Source organism: Kogia breviceps, chromosome 15 (genome assembly GCF_026419965.1).
Source record: "Kogia breviceps isolate mKogBre1 chromosome 15, mKogBre1 haplotype 1, whole genome shotgun sequence".
Taxonomy (NCBI): Eukaryota; Metazoa; Chordata; class Mammalia; order Artiodactyla; family Physeteridae; genus Kogia; species Kogia breviceps.
This window is the reverse complement of record NC_081324.1, coordinates 82,498,964-82,526,918: the sequence shown is the minus strand read 5'-3', so window position 1 is coordinate 82,526,918 and position 27,955 is coordinate 82,498,964. Positions and strand designations below refer to the sequence as shown.

The following is a 27,955-nucleotide window of genomic DNA, read 5'->3' as shown; positions in this document are numbered from 1 at the left end:
TTGGACACATAGTCACTCCTATCCCTGTAGGTACCAAAGACTCATAAGAGCGCTCCTTAATATTCAGAAATGGAAAAAGGGAGTTCAGAGAGGTTAAGCAATATGTTGAAGGCAACACAGCAAATCGGAGGCCAAAGCTAACTTCCCTATTGCCCTTGTGAAGAATGAAAGTCACTGTTCCGAACTGAAGGGTGTCAGATGTTCAAAAGTTTAGGGACTTTGGATGGTGGAGACGCAGGTTCAGTTCGAAAGGGATCAATGGCTGATCTTGAGTAACTTCACCCTGGGCTTATGCAAATAATGGAGCAACTGACGAGATAGTTGTTTGGCCAGAGAGGAAAGAGAAAACCCTTTGATGTGCCCTGGGCCCTGATGTCATAGCAGTTGCTCTTCCTCCAGGGTCACTGATGTCCTCTGCCCTTTCCCCAGTCATGGGGGCCTCCCGCCCCCTAAACTTCAGGCAAGCAGAGCAGAGCAGTTCCTACAGGCTCAGGAGAGCCCACTGTGAATTCTTCAGAAAGTTTGTAAAAAAAATTTTTTAAACACCAGATTACTTAAAATTAAATTATGTATATTAAAAATTACATTAAAAAGCAGAAAAAATTTAATATAAACCTACAACTAAATAATCATGAAAACAAAGGTAATAAATGCTCAAATCTCATCATTTCCTAATTATTTCACTACATTTTAGTACTACCTAGGCTTTTGTCTATTTTTCTGTGTGATACGTTACTACTTATACTGTTCTCAACTCCAAGTTCAAACTACCTTACGTTGGTAGTTTGAAACTGGCCATAGGGGTACTTATACCACAGAATTCAGCAACTGCTACAAACTAATGCTTACTTGTTTTATTGATTGTCTAGGGCAGGGGTGAGCAAACTATCGGCTCTCTGTCCAAATATGAATGCTTGTCTGTTTTTTTGGTGTTTTGCTCACAGCCTGTTTTTTGTTTAATTAATTAATTAATTAATTTTTCATTTATTTTTGGCTGCGTTGGGTCTTCATTGCTGCGTGCAGGCTTTCTGCAGTTGCGGCGCGAGCGGGGGCTACTCTTCGTTGCGACGCGCAGGCTTTTCATTGCGGTGGCTTCTCTTGTTGCGGGGCACGGGTTCTAGGCATGCGGACTTCAGTAGTTGCCGCGCGTGGGCTCAGTAGTTGTGGCTCGAGGGCTCTAGAGCGCAGGCTCGGTAGCTGTGGCGCACGGGCTTAGCTGCTCTGCGGCATGTGGGATGTTCCCGGACCAGGGCTCGAACCCGTGTCCCCTGCATCGGCAGGCGGATTCTTAACCACTGAGCTAGCAGGCAAGTCCCGACAATTTATTAGTTGGGCAAGTCTTCATCTTCCTGAGTCTCAGTTTCCTCATCCGGAAAATGGGAGAAATAATAGTGAGTTGAAAAGATAAAATAGGCACAGTGCTTGGAAATGGCGCACCCAGCGGGGAGAGGCAGGGGGTGCTGCCCACCCCCAGGTGCAGGTAGCAAGGCTGGTCACGGAATGGGTTCTCCAGAAGCAGAGGCTGAGACAGAGCTTGGGGTACAAGACGTTTCTAGGTGTCAACACCGGTGAAATGAAGGGGGGAAGCCAGACTGGGGAGAAGGAGTAGTCAGTGGTGGAGGCCCAACAGGCCTTGGCAACCCCAGCCAGGGGCTCTGGAAACAGACTTGTGGGCCAGACTTGTCCCCCACTGGGCTGAAAGGGCCACCTTTCCACCCCTGCCTTGTTCAGCCACCAGTTGTGGGCTGCCCTGGGAAGAGGCGACCTCGGGTAAAGTCCGTGCAGCTGCGGGGGATCCCATAGGAGCTGAGAGCCAGCCACTCCCCCGTGCCCACCCCCGCACCTGGGCAGCAAGTCCTTCCTTGAAGGGAGGTGGAACAGAACATCTATCTCCATGCCTACCCCAGGGCTGCATTGTCCATAGAGAATTTTAAAATAATAATAAAAACTGCTAAAAGTCTGCTGACTTCATCATTTTGTGCCAGCAAATCTAAACAATATCAATGCCAGTGGCTGAACAGACAACTGCCACTGCCCCCTGCCTTGGTTCCTGATATTGAATAAGTGATCATAGACAGTGTCGCTGTGGTTACTATTACTCTTAGTCTTAGTCTCTTTGCCTTAGTCAGGATTAGTGGTTGTAAATACCAGAAATCCAACTCAAAGTAGCTTAAACAAAGGAGGGGAAATTTTTTTTTTCGGCCATGCCACGCAACGTGTGGGACCTTAGCTCCCCGACCAGGGATTGAACCCATGCCCCCCTGCAGTGAAAGCACGGACTCTTAACCACTGGACCATCAGCGAAGTCCCAAGGAGGGGAAACTTTGGCTCACCCAGAAGCATTCCTGGAACAGGTCACTCAGATATCAGAAATCTGTCTCCTTCTCGCATCGTTGCTTTTGCTGCGCTGGCTCTATACACAGGCACATTTGCCCTCCATGGAGTGAGACACGGGCACCACAGCACCATTCAATTAGCTCAGCAAACCCACAGCTCAGAGAGAGGCTCTTTCTCAAGCAAAAGTCCCAGGGCAAACCCACATTGGCTGGCTGCGGTCAGGCACCCAAACCTGAACCAATCACAGAGATTCTCATTGGCCAGTCTTGGCTCACATGCCCCCAAGCCACATGGACAGAGAAGGGGAAGGGATGGTTCCTCAAAGGAAAAGTGAGATGCTGTGGTTAAAGGAGGAATGGATGCTGGAGAGGCAAAACCAACAAAATCCAGGACACTGGATTTTGGCTCGATGCCCCAAAGCCAAGCACAGAAGACAGCCTTCTGTCCTGGGCACATCAGACCCTGGGCACCCGTTGCTTACACAGTTGGGGACACTGAGACTCAGAGAGGAGCTGGAAGTGGCCCAAGATCACTTCGTCTCCAGAGCCCAGGGATCCTGTATCCCATGCCATCAACTCTCTGGACCCTCCAGGCCACCACTGATGCCTGGTGATACGGCTGCCTGTCACCCCAGAGCTCAGACACATGGGCTCTGTGCCCCAAGAGATAAGGACCAGCCCCACCCAGCTAGCCCTGCCCCATTGCACTAGCCCTGATAACAGCTGGGCACCCTGGCCAGCCCTCACCCCCTCTGTTCCCCAACTGTTACTTCAGCCCTTGTTGGGGAATCTGTGGAGCCTGAGAGAGGATGGGGAGGTTCTATCCACGGGCTTGTGCCTCTGAATCCGCATTAGTTCTGTCTGTTTGGGGGTCTGGAGTTGTAGTTCTAGGAAACAGGGCACAGGGCTGTTTAACTGTTTGGGGGTCCAATTTTCAAATGTAAAAAAAGCCTTTTGGTGTATTTATGTTCCTCGAATATAACAAAGAATCACAAATAGGCCACTGGGCCACTCTGGTCCAAGCACAGCAGCTATCCACAGCTTTTCCCTGTGCTGACCTTGAGCAGAGCCTTTACAGTCCTGATGATGTTGCAACTCTGCTATAAGATCTTCAAAAGCTCCTCATTCTCTCAAAGATAAAGCCCAAGCCCCCTAACCTGATATTTGAGAGCCTCCCACATTCCTTATAATAATAAGCATAATCGGTAACTGTTAATTGAGCCGATCGTGTGCCAGGCATCAAGCAAAGCACTTTACGTGCACTAGCTCAGATGATCCTCGTAGCAACCCTATGAGGGAGGTACTGCTATAATGCCCATTTTACAGATGAGGAAACTGAGGCTCAGAGAGGTGAAGTGACTCGCCCAAGATTGCTCAGCAGGAGTCCCCACCTCTGCCTACACCAGGGCTTTGCTCCCCACTAGCCTGTCCAAAGAGCCCCCCTGCAGGCCTGCAGTGCTCCTACCTCCCTAATATACCCTCCTTGCACCCCCGCCAAGCCAACCCTTCCCAGTCAGCCACACGCCAAAGGAAGAGGAAGTTTCTCCAGGGTCCAGGAGGCTGGTTTGCTCCTGCTGCTTGAAAATGGGCTCAGGGGTCATTCCCAAAGCATTTTCCAAAAATGACAACAGCATGGCGGGAAGTGGCTAGCATATAGACTTTGGAGAGAGTCAGGCTTGGCTTCAATTCTCAGTTCTGTCACTTTTTAGTCGTGTTCTAAAGGACACGTCTTGTAAACCTCCATTTTCCAATCTGTAAAATGGGGATGATAGCCCCTACCTCACAGGGTTGTTAGAGGATTTAATAATTAAAGGGCATAGGGACTTCCCTGGTGGCGCGGTGGTTAAGGATCTGCCTGCCAATGCAGGGGACCCGGGTTCGAGCCCTGGTCTGGGAAGACCCCACATGCCGCGGAACAACTAAGCCTGTGCGTCTCAACTACTGAGCCCGTGTGCCACAACTGTGAAGCCTGTGCACCTAGAGCCCGTACTCCACAACAAGAGGAGCCACCGCAATGAGAAGCCCACACACCGCAATGAAGAGTAGCCCCCGCTCGCCACAACTAGAGGAAGCTCGCGCGCAGCAACGAAGACCCAACGTGGCCAAATATAAATAAATAAATTTATTTTTTTAAAAAAGAAGAAGAATCCACCTGCCAATGCAGGGGACACAGGTTTGAGCCCTGGCCCAGGAAGATCCCACATGCTGTGGAGCAACTAAGCCCGTGCACCACAACTACTGAGCCAATGCACCACAACAAAGAGTAGCTCCCACTCCCCACAACTACAGAAAGCCCAGGCTCAGCAACAAAGACCCAATGCAGCCAAAAATAAATAAATTTATTTATAATAAATAAATAAAATAAAAATAAAGGACATAGCGCTTAGCATGCTTAGCCCAGTGCCTGGCACATAAAACAAAGCGACCAGAAAATTTGAGTTTTTGTTGTTCTTATTATTGTATTTTTTAAAGTGCTCTGCTTCCAGAGGTGACAACTTGAGACAGATCACACTCCTTGAGCTGAAGATCTTTTTTTTTTTTTTTTTTTTTTTTGTGGTACGCGGGCCTCTCACTGTCGTGGCCTCTCCCCGTTGCGGAGCACAGGCTCCAGACGCACAGGCTCAGCGGCCATGGCTCACGGGCCCAGCTGCTCCGCGGCACGTGGGATCTTCCCGGACCAGGGCACAAACCCGTGTCCCCTGCATCGGCAGGCGGACTGTCAACCACTGCGCCACCAGAGAAGCCCTGAAGATCTTTTAAGTTAAAAAATCAGCCCCCCTCCTTAGATACAACACCAAAAGCACATGTGACAAAAGAAAAAAGATAAGTCAGACTTCACCAAAATTAAAAACTTTTGTGCTGCCCATGATTCCAGTAAGAAAGTGAAAAGACAACCCACAGAATGGGAAAAAATATTTGCAAAGCATATATTTGACAAGGGACTTGATTCCTGAAAAGGGAATACATAAGGAACCATTACAACTCAGTAATAAAAAGACAAATAATACAATTAAAATGTAGGCAAAGGATATGAGTAGATATTCCTCCAAAGTAGGCATGCAAATTAACAATAAGCACATAAAAATCAACATCATTAGCCATTAGGCAAATGCAAATCAAAACCACAATGAGGGGGCTTCCCTGACGGTCCAGTGGTTAGGACTCGGCACTTCCACTGCAGGGGGCATGGATCTGATCCCTGGTTGGGGAACTAAGATCTCACAAGACGTGCAGTGTCGGGGGGTAAGGGGTGGCGGAGACCACTTCAATAAGAGATGCAACAGCTACAATAAAAAAGGTAGATGACAACAACTGTTAGCAGAGGATGTGGAGAAATTGGAACTCTCGGGCATAGCTGGTGGGAATGTAAAATGGTGCAGCCGCTGGAGAAAACAATCTGGCAGCTCCTCAAAATTTTCAACACAGACTTACTCTATGACCCAACAATTCCACTCCTAGGTACATCCCCAAGAGAAATGAGAACGTATGTCCACACAAAAACTCGTATGCTAACCGTCCTAGCAGCATTATTCATGATAGCCAAAAAGTGGAAATCAACTCACCAAGTGATGAATATGGAAAAATTAAAATGTGCTATATGCATACAATGGAAGAGTCAGCCATAAAAAGAAATGAAGAACTGGCACAGGCTACAACATGGATGCACTTCGAAAATATTGTGCTGAGTGAAAGAAGCCAGTCACACAGGATGACATATCGCATGAGTCCATTTATATAAAATGTCCAGAATAGACAAATTCATACAGACGGAAGCTGATTAGTGGTTGCCTAGGGTTAAGAGGACAGGGAAACTGGAGAGTGACCGCTAAGGGGTATAGGATTTCTTTTGGGGGATAAGGAGAATGTTCTGGAAGTAGGTAGTATTGATGCTTGCAGCACATTGTGAATATACTAAATGTCACTGATAGTAAATTTTACATTATGTGTATTGCACCACAATAAATTAAATTAATAGTTTTCTTTATTGAAAGATAATATCCATCCTGAAAGTACACAAATCTTAGGCGCACACGTCTCAATGAGTGTTCACAAAGTGAACACACTTTGTAATCAATATTCCCAGCACCCCCAGAAACCCTCCTTGTGACCCTTGTGGTCACTGTCCTCTAAAAGGGCTTTAAGGGACTTCTCTGGTGGTCCAGTGGGTAAGACTCCACACTCCCAATGCAGGGGGCCCGGGTTCAATCCCTGGTTGGGGAAGATCCCACATACCACAACTGAAGATCCCGCATGCCACAACTGAAGATCCCGCATGCCGAAACTAAGACTGGGTGCAGCCTAAATAAATAAATAAATAAATTTTTAAAAATAAAAATAAAAGGACTTTAAGAAATAGAAATGGCCTCCCTCCCTGCTCCCATACACCTCCCTCCTCTTCTTAGAGGCCACACTCATTTGGGAGTTTCTTGTTCTGTTTTCTGGACTTACCTACTCACTGACAGCTCATTACGAAGGACAAAGACTTTTTTTTTTTAAGAAAAAGGACTTTTTCACACCAGCTTTGCCCCTTTCCACTCCCTGCTTCCATACAACTTACTTTCGTTGGGTTTCAATTGCTTTTCTTTATTGCTTTAAATAAAATTCTAGGGACTTCCCTGGCGGTCCAGTGGTTAAGACTCCACGCTTCCACTGCAGGGGTCACAGGTTCAATCCCTGGTCAGGGAACTAAGATCTCTCATGCCTCGTGGTGCAGCCAGTAAATAAATAAATAAACAAATAAATAAATAAATAAAATTCTGAAATTTCTGTTTCTTGAGGCAACACGTTTAGAGCGCATAGCATAAACTCTTCTCTTTGTAAGCTGAAGGAAAGTGTCTCTAAGGCCCTACTTTATTTTTTTTTAAGTTGCAAATTTTTTTTAAAAATAAATGGATTAAAACTTATTTAAATAAATTTAAATTGGCTGTGTTGGGTCTTCGTTGCTGTGCGCGGGCTTTTCTCTAGTTTCGGCCAGCAGGGGCTACTCTTCGCTGCAGTGCACGGGCTTCTCATTGCGGTGGCTTCTCTTATTGCGGAGCACGGGCTCTAGGCGTGCGGGCTTCAGTAGTTGTGGCTCGCGGGCTCTAGAGCGCAGGCTCGGTAGTTGTGGCGCACGGGCTTAGTTGCTCCTCGGCATGTGGGATGTTCCCGGACCAGGGCTCGAACCCGTGTCCCCTGCATTGAGGCAGATTCTCAACCACCAGGGAAGCCCAGTCCCTACTTTTATATTGTCTTGTAACCAAGACTCCAGTCTTGTTCGATTTGTCAATCAGCTGATCTTAGAGTTAATAAGAAGTGTTAACAAACTCTGGTAGACCAATGCAACGAACCTCTTCCCATCAATGAAAAGAAACACAGTCCACAAAGAGGCACCAACATGGAGGACCCTCAAATGCATGACGTGGAGTAAAAGAAGCCAGACTCTCGGGCTTCCCTGGTGGCGCAGTGGTGGAGAGTCCGCCTGCCGATGCAGCAGACACGGGTTCGTGCCCCGGTCCAGGAGGATCCCACGTGCCGCAGAGCGACTGGGCCTGTGAGCCGTGGCCGCTGAGCCTGCGCGTCCGGAGCCTGTGCTCCGCAACCGGAGAGGCCACAAAAAGCCCGACTCACAAAGCTGCTTGCTGTCTGACTCATTTATACCACACGCTGGAAAAGGCAAAACTCTGTAGAAAATAGTTCAATGGTTATCAGGAATGGGGGTGGGGGTGGGGGTGGGGGTGGGTGGGTATGTTTTTGGGTAATGGAATTGTTTTCTATCTTGATAGTGGTGACAGTCACGTGACTGTATGTTTTCAAAACTCATAGAACTGTACGCTGAAAAGGGCGAATTTCACTCTATATAAATTACACTTCAATAACTATGACCCTCAAGAAGCCATTTTAAAACTTTTGAAACCGTGTAAATCAGGCAAATATTCTGTGCTGCCGAACCAGAAGGGAAATTAGACATGAAGAGAAGGAAATAAACTATAGCCTGGGGTGCTCCCAAAAGAAGAGGATTTCAAATGGCAACGCTGAACTGGTTTCTCTTTACTTAAATTCCATTTGGGACTGATTCACTTTGCTGTACACCTGAAACAACACAACATTGTAAACCAACTATACTCCAACTACACTTAAAATCAACAAATACTTAAAGTTATAAAACGTAAAAATAAATAAATAAACTACATTCAGTGGCTGACAGTCAATGACACGTTTTACACTGTGGAAAATTCAAATAAACTGAAAGAACAAAATTTTAAAAGATCCATAAACAGTGTTTTTTTTCTACAAATGGTAAGTTACAAACGCTGTTCTGTGCCTTGTTTTTTTTTTTTTTTTAACTTAACAATGTAATTTGGAGGTATTTTCCTGGCAACTAGAAAGAAAAAGTTTCTTCATTCGTTTTATAGTTACTTAATGTTTCCTTGTATTTAACCAACCCCTTGTTGATGGACATTTAAGTTGTTTACAGTATTTTCGATGATGGTAGATGAACCAAGACAAATGAACAGCCTTATAAATGAGGGTGGGGGTTCACGTGGGTAGTAGCTATAGCGAGAGATCTTATGCCCTTTTTTTTTTTTTTTTTTTTTTGCCATGGACATCTTTGGAAATCCTGAGAAGCCTCTGCCAGGTACAATGTACTAAAATTCCAGACTCCCAGAGGCAAGCAGGTGATCTGCATAAGCCACATTGTTGAGTTTAGACCTGATGAGCTTCTCTTACCCCTAGTTTGTCAATTACTCCTCCATAAAGCTGGTGGGGGTGGGGGTGGGGGTGGGGGTGGGGGTGGGGGTGGGGGTGGGGGCGGGGGAACAGCAGCTTTTCTGCTGCAGCAAAACCAGAGAGCTGTGTCCCAAGTTCAAGAGACAACCGAGGCCTTCCCATGCCCTTTTTGTCGTGTTGGTCTTAGAACACAAGCTGTGTCCCTCAAAAATATGCATGTCGTGGCAAACTGCCTCTAAAGTCAGACGTAATTTCACAGGAGCTCATTAGCAACTAAAGACTGTTTCCAAACCTCAAAAGTGTATCTCCATTTAGAGATTGTCTCTCTTTTTCATTGTCTCATTTTTATTCTCAGAAGGATCCAATAGGCAAAATTCACAGTAACAATTGTTCTGTTTCCAATACTCAAAGAACTCAAATTCCAAGCTGCCCATGTGGCAAAATGCAAGAAAGTTTTGTCCCAGTGATGCTTTTTCTTTTTTCTTGCAGCTCTCCCTAATGATGATCCCTCTCATACTTATGAAATTATAATCATGTAACATTTTATATCTGCTTTAATCGTACATCCATATGTAAGAGCTATAAAATGCAAAGCCATTAAAAAAATTCCTCCCCCTTTATTTTCATTGCAAATCTATTTAAACCCCTAGCAATAAATTCAACATTCACGGCAGGGGCGGGAGGGGGGCAGGGGGTCGGGTGGGCGAGGCTATGGCAGCAGCAGCTAGATCATCCCCCGCTGCCCTTTTTTTCCCCTCTGGTTTATCTACAGCTTTTCTCCAGCTCTGGGAACAGATCTAACTTTTTTCTTCCCACTTAGAGGAAAAACTAATGCAAACTTTCAACATCTGGGGGACCACCTAAAGCTCACCTTTGGGAATGTTTGGGCTGTTCTTCCTCCTGCCTAGAGGAGAGAACAAAAAGCCAAAGGCAACACCCACACTGGGCATCTCCCCCTCGTTTTAGCCCGTGCAGCCTGGAGAAACCACCGGGATGCAGCTAGTCAGCTGTCTTGGGGCCCCATCTGTTGCTGTCAAACCCCAGAGATAATTTTTACCTCTCACAGCAGGTTCGGCTGTAGTTAAGCTGCTATCTCATGCTGCCGGCAACTCCACAGCCACCCAGGCTTCAAAGGCTGGTCAACCACCCCAGGAGGCCACGCAGGCCACCCGAAGGCCCCTGGCAGGTACTGAGTGCTCAGCAAGGCCTTCAGAAAGGAGCTCAGGGCCAAGGCCACCTTGGTCATGGTCATGAGGAAGAAGAGAGACAGTGTTTACACAGCTAGGAGTCTCACGTTCACATCTCAGGAAGGACATCCCTTGCAAATCCATCCTTCCTTTCCCCAAACAGTATTTCTGCCATCTTTCAGTGAGTCGAGGGGCTGTCAGGCGAATTCCACTACTGCCACCACTGTGTCAGGGGTTCCCAGTACCACCCCCAAGTTGGATGATGTATGAGGAGGGGCCACAGGGCCCAGCATATGGTCATACTCACGGCTGAGCTGTATTGCAGCAAAAGGAGCAAGCTCAGCCCAGGGAAAAGAAGTGTGGGTGAGGGCCAGAGGCAACCAGGGGCCGGGTGCTCAGGTTCTTCTCCCAGCGGGGTCACACAGGGTGCACTTATTTCCTCCAGCAAGAGTTATGAAGTGTTTACCAGGCAAGTGTGCCTGAGCCTAAAGCTCCAGGGTTTTCATCGGAGGCTGGTCACGAAGGCACCCACTGCACAGCACGTACCAAACCCCCAGGCTCCCGGGAGACAAGCAGGTGTTCAGCAGAAGCCACAGTTTGTACAGTTTAGGCCCAGTGAGTGACTCTTGCCATTTCTGGGGACGGCGGGAACCTTCCTGAGACCCAAGTTCCTCGATGCCATCCAAGGCCCAACCCTGCAAGCAGGGCTTTCTACAAATAGCAGCCTCAAGCCTGCTGTGTTCGCCCCGTTCTACACACCAGCGCACAGTGGAGGGTGGGTCAGAGAGCCCACCTGAATAGCGGGCTCCTTGAGCAGGGCCTCTGGAACCCAGCTCCTAGCTCAGGAGGGGCATAAACCGGCCACTCGGGAACAGAGAGCCAAGACAGCCATACCCATCCGCTGCCAACCTCTTCTCCAGCTGGGCCCAGCCTGAGAGGGAGCATCTGGGAGGGGACACGGGGGCTCCAAAGACTGGGTCCTGCAGGTCCCCCCTCCCCCACCCACAGATGGGGGCGGCACCTAGGGGTGTATCCCGAGGGTGACTGAGACCCACAGTGTTTCGGGGAGCGAAGTCCAGAGGGTAGGAGGGACGGAGACGACAGCCCTGGCCAGCTGAGCCGGACACTTGCCTTCGGCATCCAAGGCTGCTGCTGCTGCCGACATGCCTCCCTGATTCAGCAAACACGGACTCTGTGCCGAGGACACAGGCCAGGCCAGCTTCGGCGAGCGGGGCTTTGAGTCGGCCGCCAAGAGCAAGGGGACAAGGTCCTCCTCCTCAGCCGGGACAGGAGGGCTGCGCTGAGACGCCTCCCGCCGCGGAAGCTTCTGGCCCGAGGGCGCCACTCTGAGACACCTCCACCCCCATTTTCTCGGTTGGAAACCTAGACCCAGGAGACCAAGGTGGACACCGAGGGCAGGCTGGCCCACCAGGGGCAGGATGAGGAGGTGGGGTCACCTCGCCTGCCTCCAGGTTTGCCCAGAAAACAGAGAAAAGGAAAAAGGTGTCTGGACCGGTGCAAGGGGAGCCAGCTTCAGAAGCAAATAGGCCAGAGCTTGGATCTCTGTTCTTACCAGCTCCACAACCCCAGGGACGTATGTTCCCTCTCCGAGCCTTGGTTTCCCCATCTGTCTAGCTGGGGGATCAATATCTCCCATTTGTCTAGAAGGCAAGACAGAGATGAAAAGTACGGGCTCTGGAGTGAGTTCGTTAGCCTGATTCCCATTCGTTTTCCTCTGCCGTTGCTAACTAACTGGGTGGCTAAGGAAAGTTCTCTTATTGTCCTGGGCCCCACCGCAGGGGTTGCTGACTAAAGCTGACCCATGGCAACTAAGCAGCTGAACCTCTGACCTGGGGCTGGGGAGTTCTGAGAGGGCTTCCTGGAGGAGGTAGAAACTTGTGAGTGGCCCAGGGGACCTAGCAGGTTTTGCTAAGGAGGGTGGGGAGGGGGGGCTCCTCCCTGCTACAAGCCCCTCTCTACTCCCTGGTTGGGAGGGAAAGACACGGGAGGCAGGGAGGGAGGAAGGGGAGGAAGAAAAGAGGGGAGTAATGTCAGGCACCTTCTTGCTGTTTGTCAGTTTTTCTCATCTGAGAAATGAGAATGTTGGATTGAATGCTCCTAGAGGTCATAACTTGCCAAGATTATCTGTTTTTCTGTATTAAAAAAAAAAAAAAAGGCTTCTCACACCAAAAGCAAAAGCAAAAATAAACAAGTGGGACTAGCATCAAACTAAAAAGTTTCTGGGGCTTCCCTGGTGGCGCAGTGGTTGAGAATCCGCCTGCCAATGCAGGGGACACGGGTTCGTGCCCCGGTCCGGGAAGATCCCACATGCCGTGGAGCGGCTGAGCCCGTGAGCCATGGCCGCTGAGCCTGCGCGTCCGGAGCCTGTGCTCCGCAACGGGAGAGGCCACAACAGTGAGAGGCCCGCGTACCACAAAAAAAAAAAAAAAAAAAAAAAAAAAAAAGTTTCTGCGCAGCAAAGGAAACCATCAACAAAATGAAAAGGCAACCTGCTGAGTGAGAAGAAATATTTTCAAATCATATATTTGATAAGGGGATAACATCTAAAATATATTTAATATAAAGAACTCATAACTCACTAGCAAAAAAACAAATAATCGGATTGAAAAATGGGCAGAAGATCTAGACATTCTTCCAAAGAAGACATACGTACAGATGGCAAACAGGTACATGAAAAGATGCAGAACATCAGTAATCGTCAGGAAAATGCAAATCAAGACCACAGTAAGCTATCACCTCACACCTGTTAGAATGGCTATCATCAAAAAGACAAGACATAAGCATTAGCAAGGATGTGGAGAAAAGGAAACCCTTGTGCACTGCTGGTGGGAATGTAGATTGGTGCAGCCACTATGGAAAACAATATGGAGATTCCTCAAAAAATTAAAAGTAGAACTATGATCCAGCAACTCTCCTTCTGGGTATATATCAAAGAAAACAAAAATACTAACTCGAAAAGATATCTGCACCCCCATGTTCACTGCAGCATTATTTACAATATCCAAGATATAGAAGCAACCTAAGTGCCCGTCAATGGCTGAATGGATGAAGAAAATGTGGTGTGTACATATACACACAGTGTAATACTTTTTTCAATATTTATTTATTTATTTTGGCTGTGCCAGGTCTCAGGTGCGGCACGCAGGATCTTTAGTTGCAGCACCTCAGATCTTTAGTTGTGGCGTGTGGGCTTCTTAGCTGCAGTATATGGACTCAGTGGTGGCATGCATGTGGCATCTAGTTCCCCGACCAGGGATCGAACCCACGGCCTCTGCGGTGGAAGTGCCAAGTCTTAACCAATGGACTGCCAGGGAAGTCCCATAAACTGCTTTTGTTTTGGGTTTAAATAAACTGGAAAGAAAACCTATGAGTTATTTATAATTAGGACAAAATAAATATTACTCTCAAAAGACAACAACAACAGAAACGGCTAATGCAGGACATTTAGGGAGTGAAAATGCAAGAAGGCAGGGAGGGCTTGGTTCAGGCCTGGCTGAGATGCCAGCATTAGGGTCTGGGAAGAGTTTCCAGGCAATGAGGACAGTTGAAGTCAGTTCCCCAGGAAGATGTCTCAGCAACAGAGTTTCTGGGACTGACGTGGAGCTAGAGGCAGGGGGCTGTCCTGGAACCCACAGCTAAATGCCACAGCTGGCCAGCAGTCACCACTCCATCTTCCAGGAAAGTGAGCCTTGAGGATTCGGGTATGGGGGATGCTGGGGAGGAACCCAGGCCTTCCTCCTCCCAGGGCTGTAAGCCCCCCCTTCCCATCACTCTGGGCCAGGGGTAGGGTCACAACCTCTTTCCCAACACCCAGGCTGTGGCTATGCCAAGGCTCCCCTGTTCTCCGTCATCACCCCCCACAGCCCCAAAGAAACATAACTAATCATAACCAGCATTAACAGAGATCTTACTGTGTGCCAGACTCTATTCCAAAAACTTAACGTTTATCTCATTTAATGCCCTGCCACACTACTATTGTTCCCATTTTACAGATGGGAGACTGAGGCTTAGAGGAGTTTGGTAACTTTCCCCAGTCACATAGTATGTAGACCTCCAGGATTCAAACCCCCATACCCATGCCTCTAACCACTATTGAATACCACCTTTTTACCTAAATACAAACCGTACACTTGCTATGCAAACAAGTGGCTGGCTTCAAGACCAGTCCCTAATCCCCCTCAAATTCTCCCTGAATAAGAATTCCGGAGCCACCTCTGCACCCAAGCTGGCCTTGGCTTCTCAGCTTTGGATTCTGGAGGGCAAAGATCGCAGTCCCAGCCCAGGGTCCTGGAAAGAATGTGCCCTTGGCTTCTGGCCCAGGCTCTGCCCCCAAGTGGCTGGTGGCCTTGGGCGAGTCACTCCCCCTCCCTAGGCCTGACAGCATCACCCTGTCCTATGAAGCCGTGGCTGGATCAGAGGCTTCCAGGCCTAGGAGCTTCCAGGATCAGCTCCCACCCCCAGGAAGGCCAGGAGGCCAGGGGCGGGACTTGCTGGGTGTTCAATATTTCTGTCCAGCACTCTGCTGGCCTCTCATCCCAGTCTTCCCAGCAGGAAGTGTGACCAAGATCAGTCATGGTAAGAGCCTGCCTGGAGCCATGGCAGCCTTTGCCAACGGCATGGATCTGGAGTGAGATTTCCAGAAGCACCTTGTGTCCAAGTTTCCATGTCTTACTGTCCTTTTCTTTCTCCTTAGACGACTTACAGCAACAAAGGAGAGAAGGTAAGCAGGAGGGGAAATGTGGGGTCAGGGCCCCGGGAGACTGGGATGTTAGCAAAGAGCAGAAGAGGAATAATAGCTACAACGGTTATGTGACGTTCTGGATGAACACTCAAGTTCATCTCTGCCCTCCCCCGCCACGTCTAGACTGAGCTGGACTCAACCTTGCCCTCCTAAGAAAAACTTTTGCCTCTCCTTAAATTCCTGCCAATCTCTTAATCCTGTCTGGAAGTTCTTTCGAAGGTCTAACTTAAATCTGTGTTGCTGTAGCATAAGGCTGTTTCCCCCTGTGAAACTTGGGTAGGCCTCCTGGGGGAGAGGGGGGCTCACCAATCCTGAGCCCACAGGAGCTCAATTTCTACATAAGAAACCTCTTTCGAGGCCTGGAAGGCTTCAGGGCAGCAGGGTGGGGCGGGTTGGCTTCTCCTCAGTTCTGGGATTGAGGGTGGGACAAGGGAGGTGGCTAGGGGACACCTCTCCACTTGCACTTTTCTAGACCCACTTCTAGGGACTCAGCCTTGCCCCTTCTCTCCTGCAGCCTGAGAGAGGCCAATTTCTCCACTTTCACTCCGTGACCTTCTGGGTTGGCAACGCGAAGCAGGTAAAAAACTGGGCAAGGTGCTGGGAGTGGACAGAGGGCAGGCAAGGGGGCCTCCAGGACAAGGGCAGGCCTCCAGCTGGGTCTGTGATTGGGCCCTGGGAGGGGAGGATCAGGGCCAGTGTTGGGAGCGTCCCAGGACGGATAGTCACTCTTTGGATCCTAATTGCACAATAAGGGCTGCGGACCCCAGCGGGAAACGTACCCGAGATCAGCGTGGGCCAGGGAGCCGGCTTTCTTCCCAGGAGGATCTCGGCACCTGGGGCAACGGGGCAGATAGGCTGGGGGGACAGGGGGCCGGCCCCTCGACCCTCATGGGCCCGTCTGCAACTCTGTGACTCAGGCTGCGTCGTACTACTGCAGCAAGATGGGCTTTGAACCCCTAGCCTACAAGGGCCTGGAGACGGGTTCCCGCGAGATGGTCAGCCACGTGATCAAGCAAGGAAAGGTGAGGCTCCACCCAGGACCCCACCCACCCAGGAGCGCCATCTCTCTCCCTGCTGCTCTCTGAGCTCCCTGACAGCTCTGGCACCTCTGGGTGCAGGAGGCCAGGAAGCCCTTCCTCCAGGCGGCCCGGTGCTCTTCCAGGCTGCCCGGTGGGGTTAGCGGAGCGTGCACTGAGTCAGCCCCCCTGGGCCCTCCACCGGCACCTTTGTACGACATGCAACAGGGACCTTCTTGGTTTGGTCTACTTCTCGGCCTGGCCCGACGCTGGTCTCACCGATGTTCAGGAAAAGTTGGCAAAGGCCTCAGACGTCAGACTGGAAATCTGAGCAGTGCCCTGGTCCATGGATCCGTGGGGCTCTCCCCACCGGAAGGCTTGACCGGCAGCTCCCCCCAAGGCCCCAGGAGGGTCTGGCGCGGGAGAAGCCCCCATCCCTCAGGACCAGAGGGGAAGCTAAGGCTGAGAAAGGACAGGAACCCAGGGTCAACAGTCCTGCCTGGCTGGGAAGAGGGGTCTTGTCCTAATGTCCCACCAGGGGTATCTCACTGGTGGGCAGGGCCGGGGGCCGGGGGTGCACCTCCAGAAGCTCGCCTGAGCCACCAGCCACGCCTCCCTTCTCCTCTACGTCTTAGATCGTGTTCATCTTCTCCTCTGCCCTCAACCCCTGGAACAAAGGTGAGGGGGGCCCAGAGGGTTCGGGGTGCCAGGGAGTGGAGACGTGGTATTGTGGGTGGGGGTTAGGGACACAGGGGTGGACCAGGGCTCCGGGAGGGGCCTCAGCCTAGAAGGAGATGAAGTCCGGAAGGCGGAGAGTGCAGGGGAGGGGCCGTGACTCCTGCGCCACCCACCTCCCCTGCCGGCCACAGAGATGGGCGATCACCTGGTGAAACATGGCGACGGAGTGAAGGACATCGCCTTCGAGGTGGAGGACTGTGACCACATTGTGCAGGTGAGGCCGCACCTGGGCTGGCGTGGAGGCGAAGCAGCGAGGCTCGGCCTGCTCTCCGTCCGCGGCAGGGACCCCCGTCAGTCAGGGCCGGAGGACACTGCCGCGCTGGAGTGATGCGCCCAGGTGTTGGCTGACACACGCCTGACTTCCAGTGACACTCTGCCCCTTAGCAGCCACGCAACCTCTGTCTGAGCCTCAGTTTCTGCATCTGTAAAATGGGGATAACCACCTACCTCACTGAGTTGTTACAAAGAGGAAACAAGATCACAATTATCATTTCTTGAGCATGACTGTACCAAACGCTGTATTCAAGATGCAGTTTAGGGCTTCCCTGGTGGCGCAGTGGTTGAGAGTCCGCCTGCCGATGCAGGGGACGCGGGTTCGTGCCCCGGTCGGGGAAGATCCCACGTGCCGTGGAGCGGCTGGGCCCGTGAGCCACGGCCGCTGAGCCTGCGCGTCCGGAGCCTGTGCTCCGCAATGGGAGAGGCCCGCGTACCACAAAAAAAAAAAAAAAAAAAAAGAAGCAGTTTAGACGCTCAGAGTGTAGATTCCATAGGCAGACTGCTGGGTCTCAATCTTATTAGCTGTGTGACTTCAGGTAAGTGACTTAAATTCTCTGTGCCTCAATGTCCTCATCTATAAAATAGAGACACTAATAGTGCCTTTCATGTAATGTTGCTGTGCAGATGAAAGAGGCTAGTACTTACAACAGTGCCTGACATGTGATAAGCATAGACATGCAGTAATAAGGTTTTGCTAAATATCAAATACATGATTCATGCATGTAAAGCACCTGGCAGAGGGTGTGACACAGAGTAGGTGCTCAATAAAATGTCAGCTTGTATTTGTCTTATCCAACCACCCTTTTTACAGACGAAGAAACTGAGGACTAGAGAGGGGGAAGGGCCACAGAGTGGGTTAGCACAGGACAGGCAGGACAGACCCCCACCCGCACCTGGTTTGTCTTCAATAGCCCCGGCTCTGGGCCTGGACCTCAGTTTCCCTATCTGCCAAATGGGCATGAGCCATGGGTGTCAAGGGCAACAGGTAAACTTCGCTGGAGTCCCTGCCTGGGCCTGGAAAAAATGGAGGAGGCTGCGGCAGGACCACGCAGAGGGGATCCAGCAGGGGCAGCCAAAGGGTCCGGCACTGAGGGTCCAGCGCTGACCACCTCCCCACCCCATCTCCTCTGCAGAAAGCCCGGGAACGAGGCGCCAAGATCGTGCGGGAACCCTGGGTAGAGCAAGATAAGTTTGGGAAGGTGAAGTTTGCTGTGCTGCAGACGGTGAGTTAACCTCGGTGCCCCACCTCTCCTGCTGCCAGCACCCACTGAGATGCCAGGACCCCCCTCCCCAGCCCCCGACTCCATTATACCATCCCACACTTGTGCCTCGAAGTGCAGACATTGTCCCTGGACCCTGATCTCCTGTATTCTTGGCTGGTGTGCAGAGGCTGAGGAGGGCTACCAGTCACGCCTCTGGGCTTCCCTTCCTCCCCAGTGGGGGCTGATAGCATGGGGATGCAAGGAAGGAGATGGGTGGGTCTGGGGAGGGAGGTGGGAGGGAAGCCCCGCCCCACTCGAGCTGTGTGACTTTGGGCAAATCACTTCACCTCTCTGCGACTCCGTTTAAGTGAGCAAGTTACCACCTGCGTGGTCCACCTGTGTGATCTGCCACACGCTAATTAACCGTTCTGTGCCTGTTTCTTCAGCTATAACTCCTCCACGGTCATTTAAAGGATCAAATGAGATGATTCGTGTATAGCACTTAGAACAACAGCGCTTGGCATATCACAGACACGCAGCAAAGATTACCAAGTCTGTTTAGCACCTGATACAATCATAGGTCCTTCCTCCTCAAGATTTCATACAACGTAAAGATTGTTAGAATGATTGAAAAGGCCCTTCCATATAATTAGATCCAACGTCCTCATCATTCTTCATTCAGGCAACACATTTTAATTGAGCACCTACTATGTGCCAGGAGAGCATCATGAGCAAAACGGCATCCCCGCCTCCGCAGAGCTTCTGGTCCTGTGGGGCAGACAGACTGTCAAATTCCCAAATCTCAGACTGCAATTCATTTTGGAAAGGGGAAGTGACTTGCCCAAAATCACACTTGGAGTTAGGGCCAGGTCTGGGTTGGAACCCAGGGCTGTGTTGGCACCATGAAATGCAGCCTGGTCTCAGCAGGGATGGGACCTCAGGCTGTTCGCCACCCACAGTATGGGGATACTACACACACCCTGGTGGAGAAGATGAACTACACCGGCTGGTTCCTGCCTGGATTCGAGGCCCCAGCATTCGTCGACCCCCTACTTTCCAAGCTGTGAGTGCCCCTTGGGGCAAAGGTGGGGTGCCCTCTCTTCCATGCAGAGGGGACAGAGCATCTTGGTCCCTGCTGGGGAGCCCCTGAGCATCCCCCAGGATGGCTTGAAGAGGCAGCATAGAGGCCAAGAGCCTAGGGGCTGGAACCCAACTGCCTTGGTTCAAATCCCAGCTCTGTCACTTATTAGCTATTTAACCTCGGCAAGTTATTTCTCTAAGCCTCAGTCTCTTCATCTGTAAAATGGAGCTAGTAACAGTGCGTGAGTTGATGCAAATAAAGTGTCTATAGTAAGTGCTATGGAAGAATGAGTAGTTACTGTTATGGAGGGGCTGGGGGAAGGAAGAGATTTAGGGAGTAGCCTTCTCCTCACCCCCTAACTGCTCCCCTCTCCCAGGCCCAACTGCAGTCTCAAGATAATTGATCACATTGTGGGGAACCAGCCTGATCAGGAGATGGTGTCTGCCTCAGAATGGTGAGTCCCTGGCCCAAGCCCTTCCCACCTGTGACAGGCCCACTCCCAGGTCTTGTCAGGAAATAGAGCATGGGGTGGGGGCAGGTTAGTCTGAGGTCACTGATTCATCTGTTCCCCGAAAAACGGTCACCATGGAGACCAGAGGATTTAGGCCCAAAGGGATCCACTGGCCCTCCCTCTGAGGACCCTTGGGGAATCAGCACAGGGGGTGTCACAGTCCGGGGAGGCTTGGAGGAAGGCTGTCACTGCCCAAAGAGCACGTGTGTGCAAATGAGAAGCAGGTACCCTTTCTCAAAAGCACCTCCATCTGTTGGAGTGGTGCCATGTATACAGATCTTGTTATCAGATGCTTTACTTGCACCCGAAGGAAAACTGTCATAATAAAGGTACAAAGCTATGATGTGTGTGATGTGAAAGGTGGTACCCTTTTTGGAGCCCGCTCAGGGAACACATTATGGAAGGTGGAGCAGGGGCGGGGGGCGGGTCCCAGGCCCACATCAGAGCCATTGTGCCTTTCCGGCCACCCCCCCACAGGTACCTGAAGAACCTGCAGTTCCACCGTTTCTGGTCCGTGGATGACACGCAGGTGCACACAGAGTACAGCTCTCTGCGGTCCATCGTGGTGGCCAATTACGAGGAGTCCATCAAAATGCCCATTAACGAGCCAGCGCCGGGCAGGAAGAAGTCCCAGATCCAGGTGGGGCCCCCCTCGGGTCCCCAGGGGCCTTGGCTGGGGTAGAAGAAAGCAGGGAAGAGCTTTCCTGGTGGCGCAGCGGTTAAGAATCCGCCTGCCGATGCAGGGGACACGGGTTCGAGCCCCGGTCCGGGAAGATCCCACATGCCACGGGGCGACTCGGCCCGTGCGCCACAACTACTGAGCCTGCGCATCTGGAGCCCGTGCTCCGCAACAAGAGAGGCCGCGACAGTGAGAGGCCCGCGCACCGCGATGTGAAGAGTGGCCCCCGCTCGCCGCAGCTAGAGAAAGCCCTCGCACAGAAACGAAGACCCAACACAGCCAAAAATAAATGAATAAATAAATAAAAATTTAAAAAAAAAAAAGAAAGAAAGCAGGGAAGAGGTTTGAGGGCTCTCGCAGGGGCAGGGGTGTGGGTGACGGGGCCACTGACAATGGTCTCCTTGCTTCCCTCCCACAGGAATACGTGGACTATAACGGGGGCGCTGGGGTCCAGCACATCGCTCTCAAGACCGAAGACATCATCACAGCGGTTAGAAGCCCATTCCTGGTCCTAATTCACCTCCCAGTCAGCTCCAGAGCCAAACTCTGCAAAACGGAGTCAGAGGCCGGGGAAGGGGGTGACGAGTGGCCGTCCTGGGTCCCCTTCGTCAGCCCAGACGGCTGTCAGGGCTCCCTTACTGGCTCGTGGCACTCATGAGCAGGCATAGTCCCACCCTACAGGGTTTGGTCTCCCTGCTACAGAAGTAGCAAGCGCCAGAGTAACACGAAGCCTGGGCTCTAGACCTGGTTCTGCCAGTGACTTACTGTGAGTCTTTGGGGGATTCAACCCCTTCTCTGGGCTTGAACTTGAAAATGAGGATATTAAGCTACAAGATCCACGAGGTCCTTTCATCCAAATTAAATGTCCTGAGTCTATGGCTCCAGCCCCTGGGGAGGCTGGGTTCCACCTGTTCTCAATGTGGCAGTACGACCAAGCAGACAAGAGCCTGGCCTGTCCCATTCAGTCCCGGCCCAACCAAGAATTCACCATGTCCACGGCAACTTCATTCATTCATTCATTCATTCATTCACGCAATAGATGTTTATTGAGCACCTACTACGTGCCAGGCACTGTTTCAGGTACTTGGGATACATTAGCCAACAAGACAACAGTTCCTACCCTTATGGAGGCACAAAACAAAATTAGTAAAATAGCTCCGTTAGATGGCAGTGAGTGCTCTAGAAGAAAATAAAGCAGGGCCATGGGCGAGGGAGGGTGAAGGACTTTTTTTTTTTTTTAATTTCAAGTTTTCCTTTTTCTTTTCTTTTTTTAAAAATGTATTTAATTTATTCATTTTGGCTGTGCCAGGTCTTAGTTGCGGCACACGGGATCTTCGTTGTGGCGCGCGGGCTTCTTAGCTGCGGCGTGTGGGATCTAGTTCCCTGACCAGGGATCGAACCCAGGCCCCTGCACTAGGAGGGCAGAGTCTTACCCACTGGACCACCAGGGAAGTCCCAGGACTTTGTATATTTAAATTAGGCGGTCACCAAAGTCCTGGCGCTAAGAAGGAGACATTTAAGAATGCAGAAGACAGAGAGAAAGCAATGGAAATCTGGGGAAAGCGCCCCAGGAAGAAGGGACAGCTAGGGTAGAGGAAGGTTAAAGGAACAGCTGGAACAGAATGAACAAGGAAGAGAAGGGTAGGAGATGCGGTCAGAAGGTAGGAGTGGGGGCAGATGGTGAGGACTTTGAATTTGACTCTGAGACACCACCGTTGGGTAAGCAGAGGAGTGACGTGATTTGACTTGTATTTTAATAATAAAATCCCTCTGGCTCCTATGTTGAGAATAGATATCAATACTTAATCTCTCAATGCCTCAGTTTTCCCAGCTATGAAATGGGGAGAATAATCATCCACATGTCTCAAAAGATTACTGCATCGACATAATGAGACAGTGCATAGAAAGTGCTCGAGAGAGGCACGTAGTGAGGTCCCATAAATGTTAGTGATTGCTCTTCTTCCATCGGGACCCACAAGGCCCAGAGGAGGAAGGGGATGAGGTCACACTGCATCCTGGCAGTTTGGAGCAGCTGGAGTAGGGACCCTGCCCCCTCCTGGCCCAGCACTTCCCCCTGGCTGGGAGTGTTGAGCATGGAGAGAGAAGGACTGACCTTGACCCTGCTCTGAGACAGATTCACCACTTGAGAGAGAGAGGCATGGAGTTTTTGGCTGTTCCGTCCACATACTACAAACAACTGCGGGAGAAGCTCAAGTCGGCCAAGATCCGGGTGAAGGAGAATATTGATGTTCTGGAGGTAAGGCCTAGAACAGGATCCTCGGTCAGCCGAGGAGAACAAGCCCTGAGTTCCATCTTGCCTCACAAATGTTGTCTCAACCTTGCATCAGGCACTGAGATGCAGCCGGGAAAGCAGACCAGGTCCCTGCCGTCATGGAACTTGCATCCTAGTGAGAAGACAGATGACAAATAAATAACACAAACACCCAGAGAGAGAGAGAAAGAGAGAGAGAGAGAGAGTTGGTGCTGTGCAGAAACTTAAAACAGGCTATGACAGAGAGTGATCTGGGGCTGCTACATAGGAGGCAGTCAGGGAAGGCCTCTCTGAGGAGGTGACATTTCAGTGAAATCGAGATGATGAAAGGGAGTTGGCTGTGTGAAGACCTAGAGAAAGAGCAGTCCTGGCAGAGGGAACAGCAAGTGCAAAGGTCCTGAGGTAAGAGCAAGCTCTGAGTATCTGAGAAACAGAAAGAGGGCCAGAGTGAATGAAAGGAAGTGTTTGAGGAGTGGCCCAGGTCAAAGAGGTAGGCAGGAGCCGATTCCTCTGGTAGGCTATTTAGGAGTTCGGATTTTGTTCTTCTGTGGCCAGAAACCATTGGAGGTTTTCCTGGTTTTGTTTTTGACAGCTTTATTGATATTTAAGGCACATAACATACATCATTTTTAAAAATACACAATTCAGTGGGTTTTGGCTCTTCACTATATTATGCAGCCATCATTGAAATCAATTTTGGAACATTTTCATCACTCTAAAAGGAGACCTCAAACCTCTTAGCCCCCACCTCACAATCTCCCCATTCCACCTCCTCACCCTCAGCCCTAGGCAACCAATGATCTTCTGTCTCTATAGAGCTGCTTTTTCTGAACATGTCATATAAATGGAATCCTATAATCTTTTGTGACTGGTTTCTTTCACTCAGCATCATGTTTTCAAGGTTCATCCATATTGTAGCACGTGTCAGTACTTCGTTCCTTTTTATAGCTGAATAATATTCCATTGGATGAATAGACCACATTTTGCTTACCCACTCATCAGCTGATGGACATTTGTTTCCACATTTAGGCTATCATGAATAATGCTATGATCATCCGGGTAACAAGTATCTGTGTGGACATACGTTTTAATTCTCTGGGGTAGATACCTAGGAGTTAAATTCCTGGGTTGGTCATATGGTAACTCTACTTCTACTTTTTTGAGGAACTGCCAGACTGTTTTCCACAGCGGCTGCATCATTTTACATTTCCACCAGCCACATATGAGGGTTCTGGTTTCCACTGGAGAGTTTTAAACAGGGGAGTGAGATGATCTGATTTTTGAAAGATCCCTGAATGTGGGGAAGATGGATTGTAAGGAGGCAAGAGCAGAAGCAGGGAGAGCTGTGTGGGTGCTACTTGGGTGGTCCAGGCCAGCCTTGGGTGGCTAACACAGGGGCTGAGGTGGGGAGGTGGTAATAGGACAGCTGGGGGATCTATGTGGAGGTGTCTGGAACTGCTGCAGAAAAGGGTCTTTTCTTGGCTTTGGGGGTGCAGGAGCCCCCATGGCCTTTCTAAATATCCCACCATTCCAGGCTAGAGGGGCCAGCCAGCCTCCCCCTTACCCAGTCCCCTGTCTCCCACCTAGGAGCTGAAAATCCTGGTGGACTACGACGAGAAAGGCTACCTCCTGCAGATTTTCACCAAGCCCATGCAGGACCGGCCCACGCTCTTCCTGGAAGTCATTCAGCGCTACAACCACCAGGTACCACTAAGGACCGCCTGTCCCCAGCGGTTGGCTTTCTGGGCCCGCAGCTCACCTCCTTTCTCCCGCTCCAGGGTTTCGGAGCCGGCAACTTCAACTCACTGTTCAAGGCCTTCGAGGAGGAGCAGGACCTGCGGGGCAACCTCACCGACATGGAGACCAACGGGGTTGGGTCCGGCATGTAGGCCGCTCTGGTGCCGCCTGACCCACCGAGGCCCCGCCCGCCTGCCGGCGCACGGGGGGCCACGCCCCCTCGTCCTGGAACGCGCCCACTCCACAGGCCCTGCACAGCGAGCCCTCCTTACTGGCCACTCCCTTTAGACCCCGCCCACCAGCCGGCTCCAGGACCTCCCCCACCCACCCCACAAGACTCCGCCTACCTCCTAACTCTTCCCCTCGATTGGGCTGTTCAGTCTCCCGCCCTCCGGAATAAAGCGGACTGAGGTCCAAGGCGGTGTCCACGTGTTTGTGCCTGGCTGGAGCAGTGAGGTTCTTTGGCCGCCAGGGGGAGCTCAGGGCGGCAGCACCGTAGGAGACATCCGCGTTAGGAGTGCAGAGGCTGCGGGAGCCGAGGAGGCGCCGGGGGCAAGCGCTGGGCTGAGGAGGACTCAGCTCAGGACTCCGCGCAGGTCGCGGAGAGTTCTGGAACGAAGAGGTGCAGAGGACCTACACGCTAAAGGGAAAGACAGACAATAGCGTTTTGTAGAGTGGTAAATGCTATTAAGAAACTAAAGCAAAAAAAAGAAAAAATAAAGCAGGTGATGAGCTTGTGTAGAGGTGAAGGTGGGACTAAAGGACTAATGTCGACCGAGGGAAGGCCCCTCTGGGAGGTAACATTTGGGAGGCAGCCATGGGGAAATCTGGGGAAAGAGCATCCCAGGAAGAGGGTACAGCAAGGGTAAAGGCCCTAAGGTGGGACAAAGCTTGGCAGCATCCTGTCCGATGGCGTTATGATCTCCAAGGATGAGCTGTACCCAACTTTGCTGCCCTGAACCCAAACTTCTGGACTTAGGAGAGTGTTAGCCCGGGGACTTTGGGGCATCATCCTCGCTCAGCACCCACGGCACATGGTTCCTGGTGTGAGAGCTGGTAAAAGGGATCTGCGCCCCTCAGCTTCTGCCCTCTACCCACAGCACGGCAGACTCCAGTGCCTACTCCCTCACACCCCCGATGCAGCTCCACTCCCCCCAAGAGGGGCCAGTTCATACTCAAGTGTGAATGGCCCTCGCAAAAAAGAGTGACACAGTCGGGAAAGGAGCTACTGGTCCTAAAACACTTAGAAGGAAAATTTTCTTCAAAACCGGAGAAGAGGATGTGGGGGCAAATAGGATCCCTTCTGCTTCTGATTTTTTCTTTTTGTTCTTCGTGGTTTTTTTTTGGCTGCACCGCACAGCTTGTGGGATCTTACTTCTGATCAAGGATCGAACCCCGGCCCTGGGCAGTGAGAGTGCGGAGCCCTAACCACCGGGAGGCCAGGGAATTCCCTACTTCTGATGCTTGACAGCCCTCCCTGGGGAGAAGTTAACTCAGAACTAGGAGCAGGTGGATCTCAGTGTAAGAAAAAAAAATCAATCGGAGTTGGTACAATGGAGGAATTGGGAGGAATTTTTCCACCCCCCTCAGGTTATAGAAATCAGGGCTTCTAGGATCATGAATTCAGAAATGAATAGAACAACAGTGAGAAACCAGAGGAACAACGGCAGGTTCCAGACCGGTGCTGCCGGTCAAAGATACCCTCCCTCTATTTTCCCATGGTTCATGCAAAGAAGGGAAATTCTGTAACACAGGGGTTTGCAAACTGGTGGCTCGCGGGCCAGATCTGACTCACAGATGTATTTTATTTCACCTGCCTGGTTTTAACAAATTCGAGTCAACCTTTCAGAAGGTCAGGATATTTCACGGTTCTGGTTCCACCTGGGACAACCAGGCATTTCTGGCCTTGCCTTCCTGTGCAGTGACAGCCAGCTGGCACAGGGCGGTACGTTCCTCTTCAGGTGGGGCGTGGGCAGAGCCGACCCTCATTAGCTGAGCACAGACTAGGAAGCCCCACTACCTGGTCAGCCGCTTGCTAGCTGTGTGTGGTCCTGGGCAAGCTACTTGATCTCTCAGTGCCTCGGTTTCCCTTGTCTGTTAAATAGGGATAATACCTCCTAGCACTACTGTTTTGGGGTTGTTGTTTTTTGTTCGTTTTGTTTGTTTGTTTGTGGCTGAGGGGCGTGCAGGACCTTAGTTCCCCGACCAGGTATCAAATCCTGGGCTCCCTGCAGTGCAAGCACGGGGTCTTAACCACTGGACAGCCGAGGGAATCCTGCACTACGGTGAGTTTGATATCAAAGATGTTTAAAACTGTTGCTGGCACAGCGTCAGCGCTATGTGTTTGCTCTTGTTATTTCTGGAGAGGGGCGTGGATGAGGGGCTCTCGCCCAAGTCTACCTGGCACCTGCCCCTCTCCAGCACAGCCCGTCTGCTCTGTGCGCGCAGACGTCTTGAGTTGAGGCTTTGCTTTGGCCCCCACAGCAGAAGCGGTGAAGAGAGGACTTTCCCTGTGGGACTGAGGGACGGAGGGAGACGTGGATGGATTTGAATACCGTAGAAGGAGAACCATCAGCCTTGGTAGCTGAGGGAAAGGAGAAGCCCAGGATTTCCAGCCTTTGAGCTTCGGTAACCAGAGGCAGCAGTGGTGGCTGGAGGCGTGGGATAGAAACGCCATTGATGGAGGTGGAAAATACGGCAGCAGATTGGAGAGGAAAGCTGAAGGAAACTCAGATTTGCACGTGTGTTTCTTTTGTGAGCCTTGGGCTGGACGCCCTGGATTGCCCCCGTGCTGCCCCGCAAGGCTCTGCAGCATCTGCCTCCCCCACTCCCCCACCAGGTCTACCTCTCAGAGCTCATTTCCTTTACTCACCCTTCCCCGTCACTCGGCTGCGGCTACACAGGCCTCCTTGCTGGTCCTCAAATAAACCAGGCAGTCTTCTGCCACAGGACCTTTGCACTCACTGTTCCTTCTGCCTGGAATACCTTTCCCCCGCGTCTCCACAGGCTAACTCCCTATCTCCTTTGACCCGGGTCTCCACAGGGCTGACTCCCTTTTCTCCTTTGAGTTTTGTTCACCTGTCAGGTAAGTGGGCTTCCCTGAACACCCTGTTTAAAATTTCACCTCTCTTCCACTGACACTCCCTTCTCATAGCTATTTTTCTCCTTATCATAGTGTTTATTCTTCATGTTTGCCTGACTCACCCACAAGGACACAATCACCCTGAAGACAGGACGTGTGTTTTCTCCACTCCTGTAGCCCCAGTGCCTAGAGGAGTACCTGGAACATAGTAGGTGCTCAATAAATATTGGTTGAATGAATAAGCGAATGGCCAGCAGCTGCCCCTGCTTTCTCTTTTCTGGCCCTGCCTGTCAACACTTTTTCTGTTCCCACAAATCCAACTCTAGTGGTATCCACCTGTCTGGATGGACAATTCCAAGAAAACA

At 50.9% G+C, this 27,955-nt stretch overlaps 1 protein-coding gene and 1 long non-coding RNA gene across 5 annotated transcripts; one reads left to right on the top strand and one right to left on the bottom strand.

The window, feature by feature from the left end:
- Window positions 1-11,821: 11,821 nt before the first annotated feature.
- Window positions 11,822-24,697, bottom strand: LOC136792752 (uncharacterized). 4 transcript variants are annotated; one of them, XR_010837093.1, is made up of 6 exons: window positions 24,531-24,697; window positions 22,613-22,904; window positions 16,896-17,172; window positions 16,292-16,474; window positions 15,776-15,829; window positions 13,361-13,526 (listed from the first exon to the last, which is right to left on the bottom strand). It is a non-coding gene; the product is annotated as an uncharacterized lncRNA (long non-coding RNA). The 4 variants fall into 4 exon arrangements; XR_010837095.1 differs by lacking the exon at window positions 13,361-13,526 and adding an exon at window positions 11,822-11,895 and having other exon boundaries at window positions 15,776-16,474; XR_010837092.1 differs by having other exon boundaries at window positions 15,776-16,474.
- Window positions 14,773-24,896, top strand: HPD (4-hydroxyphenylpyruvate dioxygenase). The gene is made up of 14 exons (XM_059040737.2): window positions 14,773-14,830; window positions 14,949-14,975; window positions 15,511-15,573; window positions 15,914-16,018; window positions 16,648-16,690; window positions 16,882-16,964; window positions 18,160-18,249; window positions 19,188-19,291; window positions 19,686-19,763; window positions 20,298-20,460; window positions 20,918-20,989; window positions 22,634-22,756; window positions 24,359-24,475; window positions 24,550-24,896. The coding sequence occupies exons 1-14, from the start codon at window positions 14,828-14,830 to the stop codon at window positions 24,658-24,660; spliced, it is 1,182 nt and encodes a 393-aa protein (XP_058896720.2). The 5' UTR covers window positions 14,773-14,827; the 3' UTR covers window positions 24,661-24,896.
- The last annotated feature ends 3,059 nt before the right edge of the window (window positions 24,897-27,955 follow it).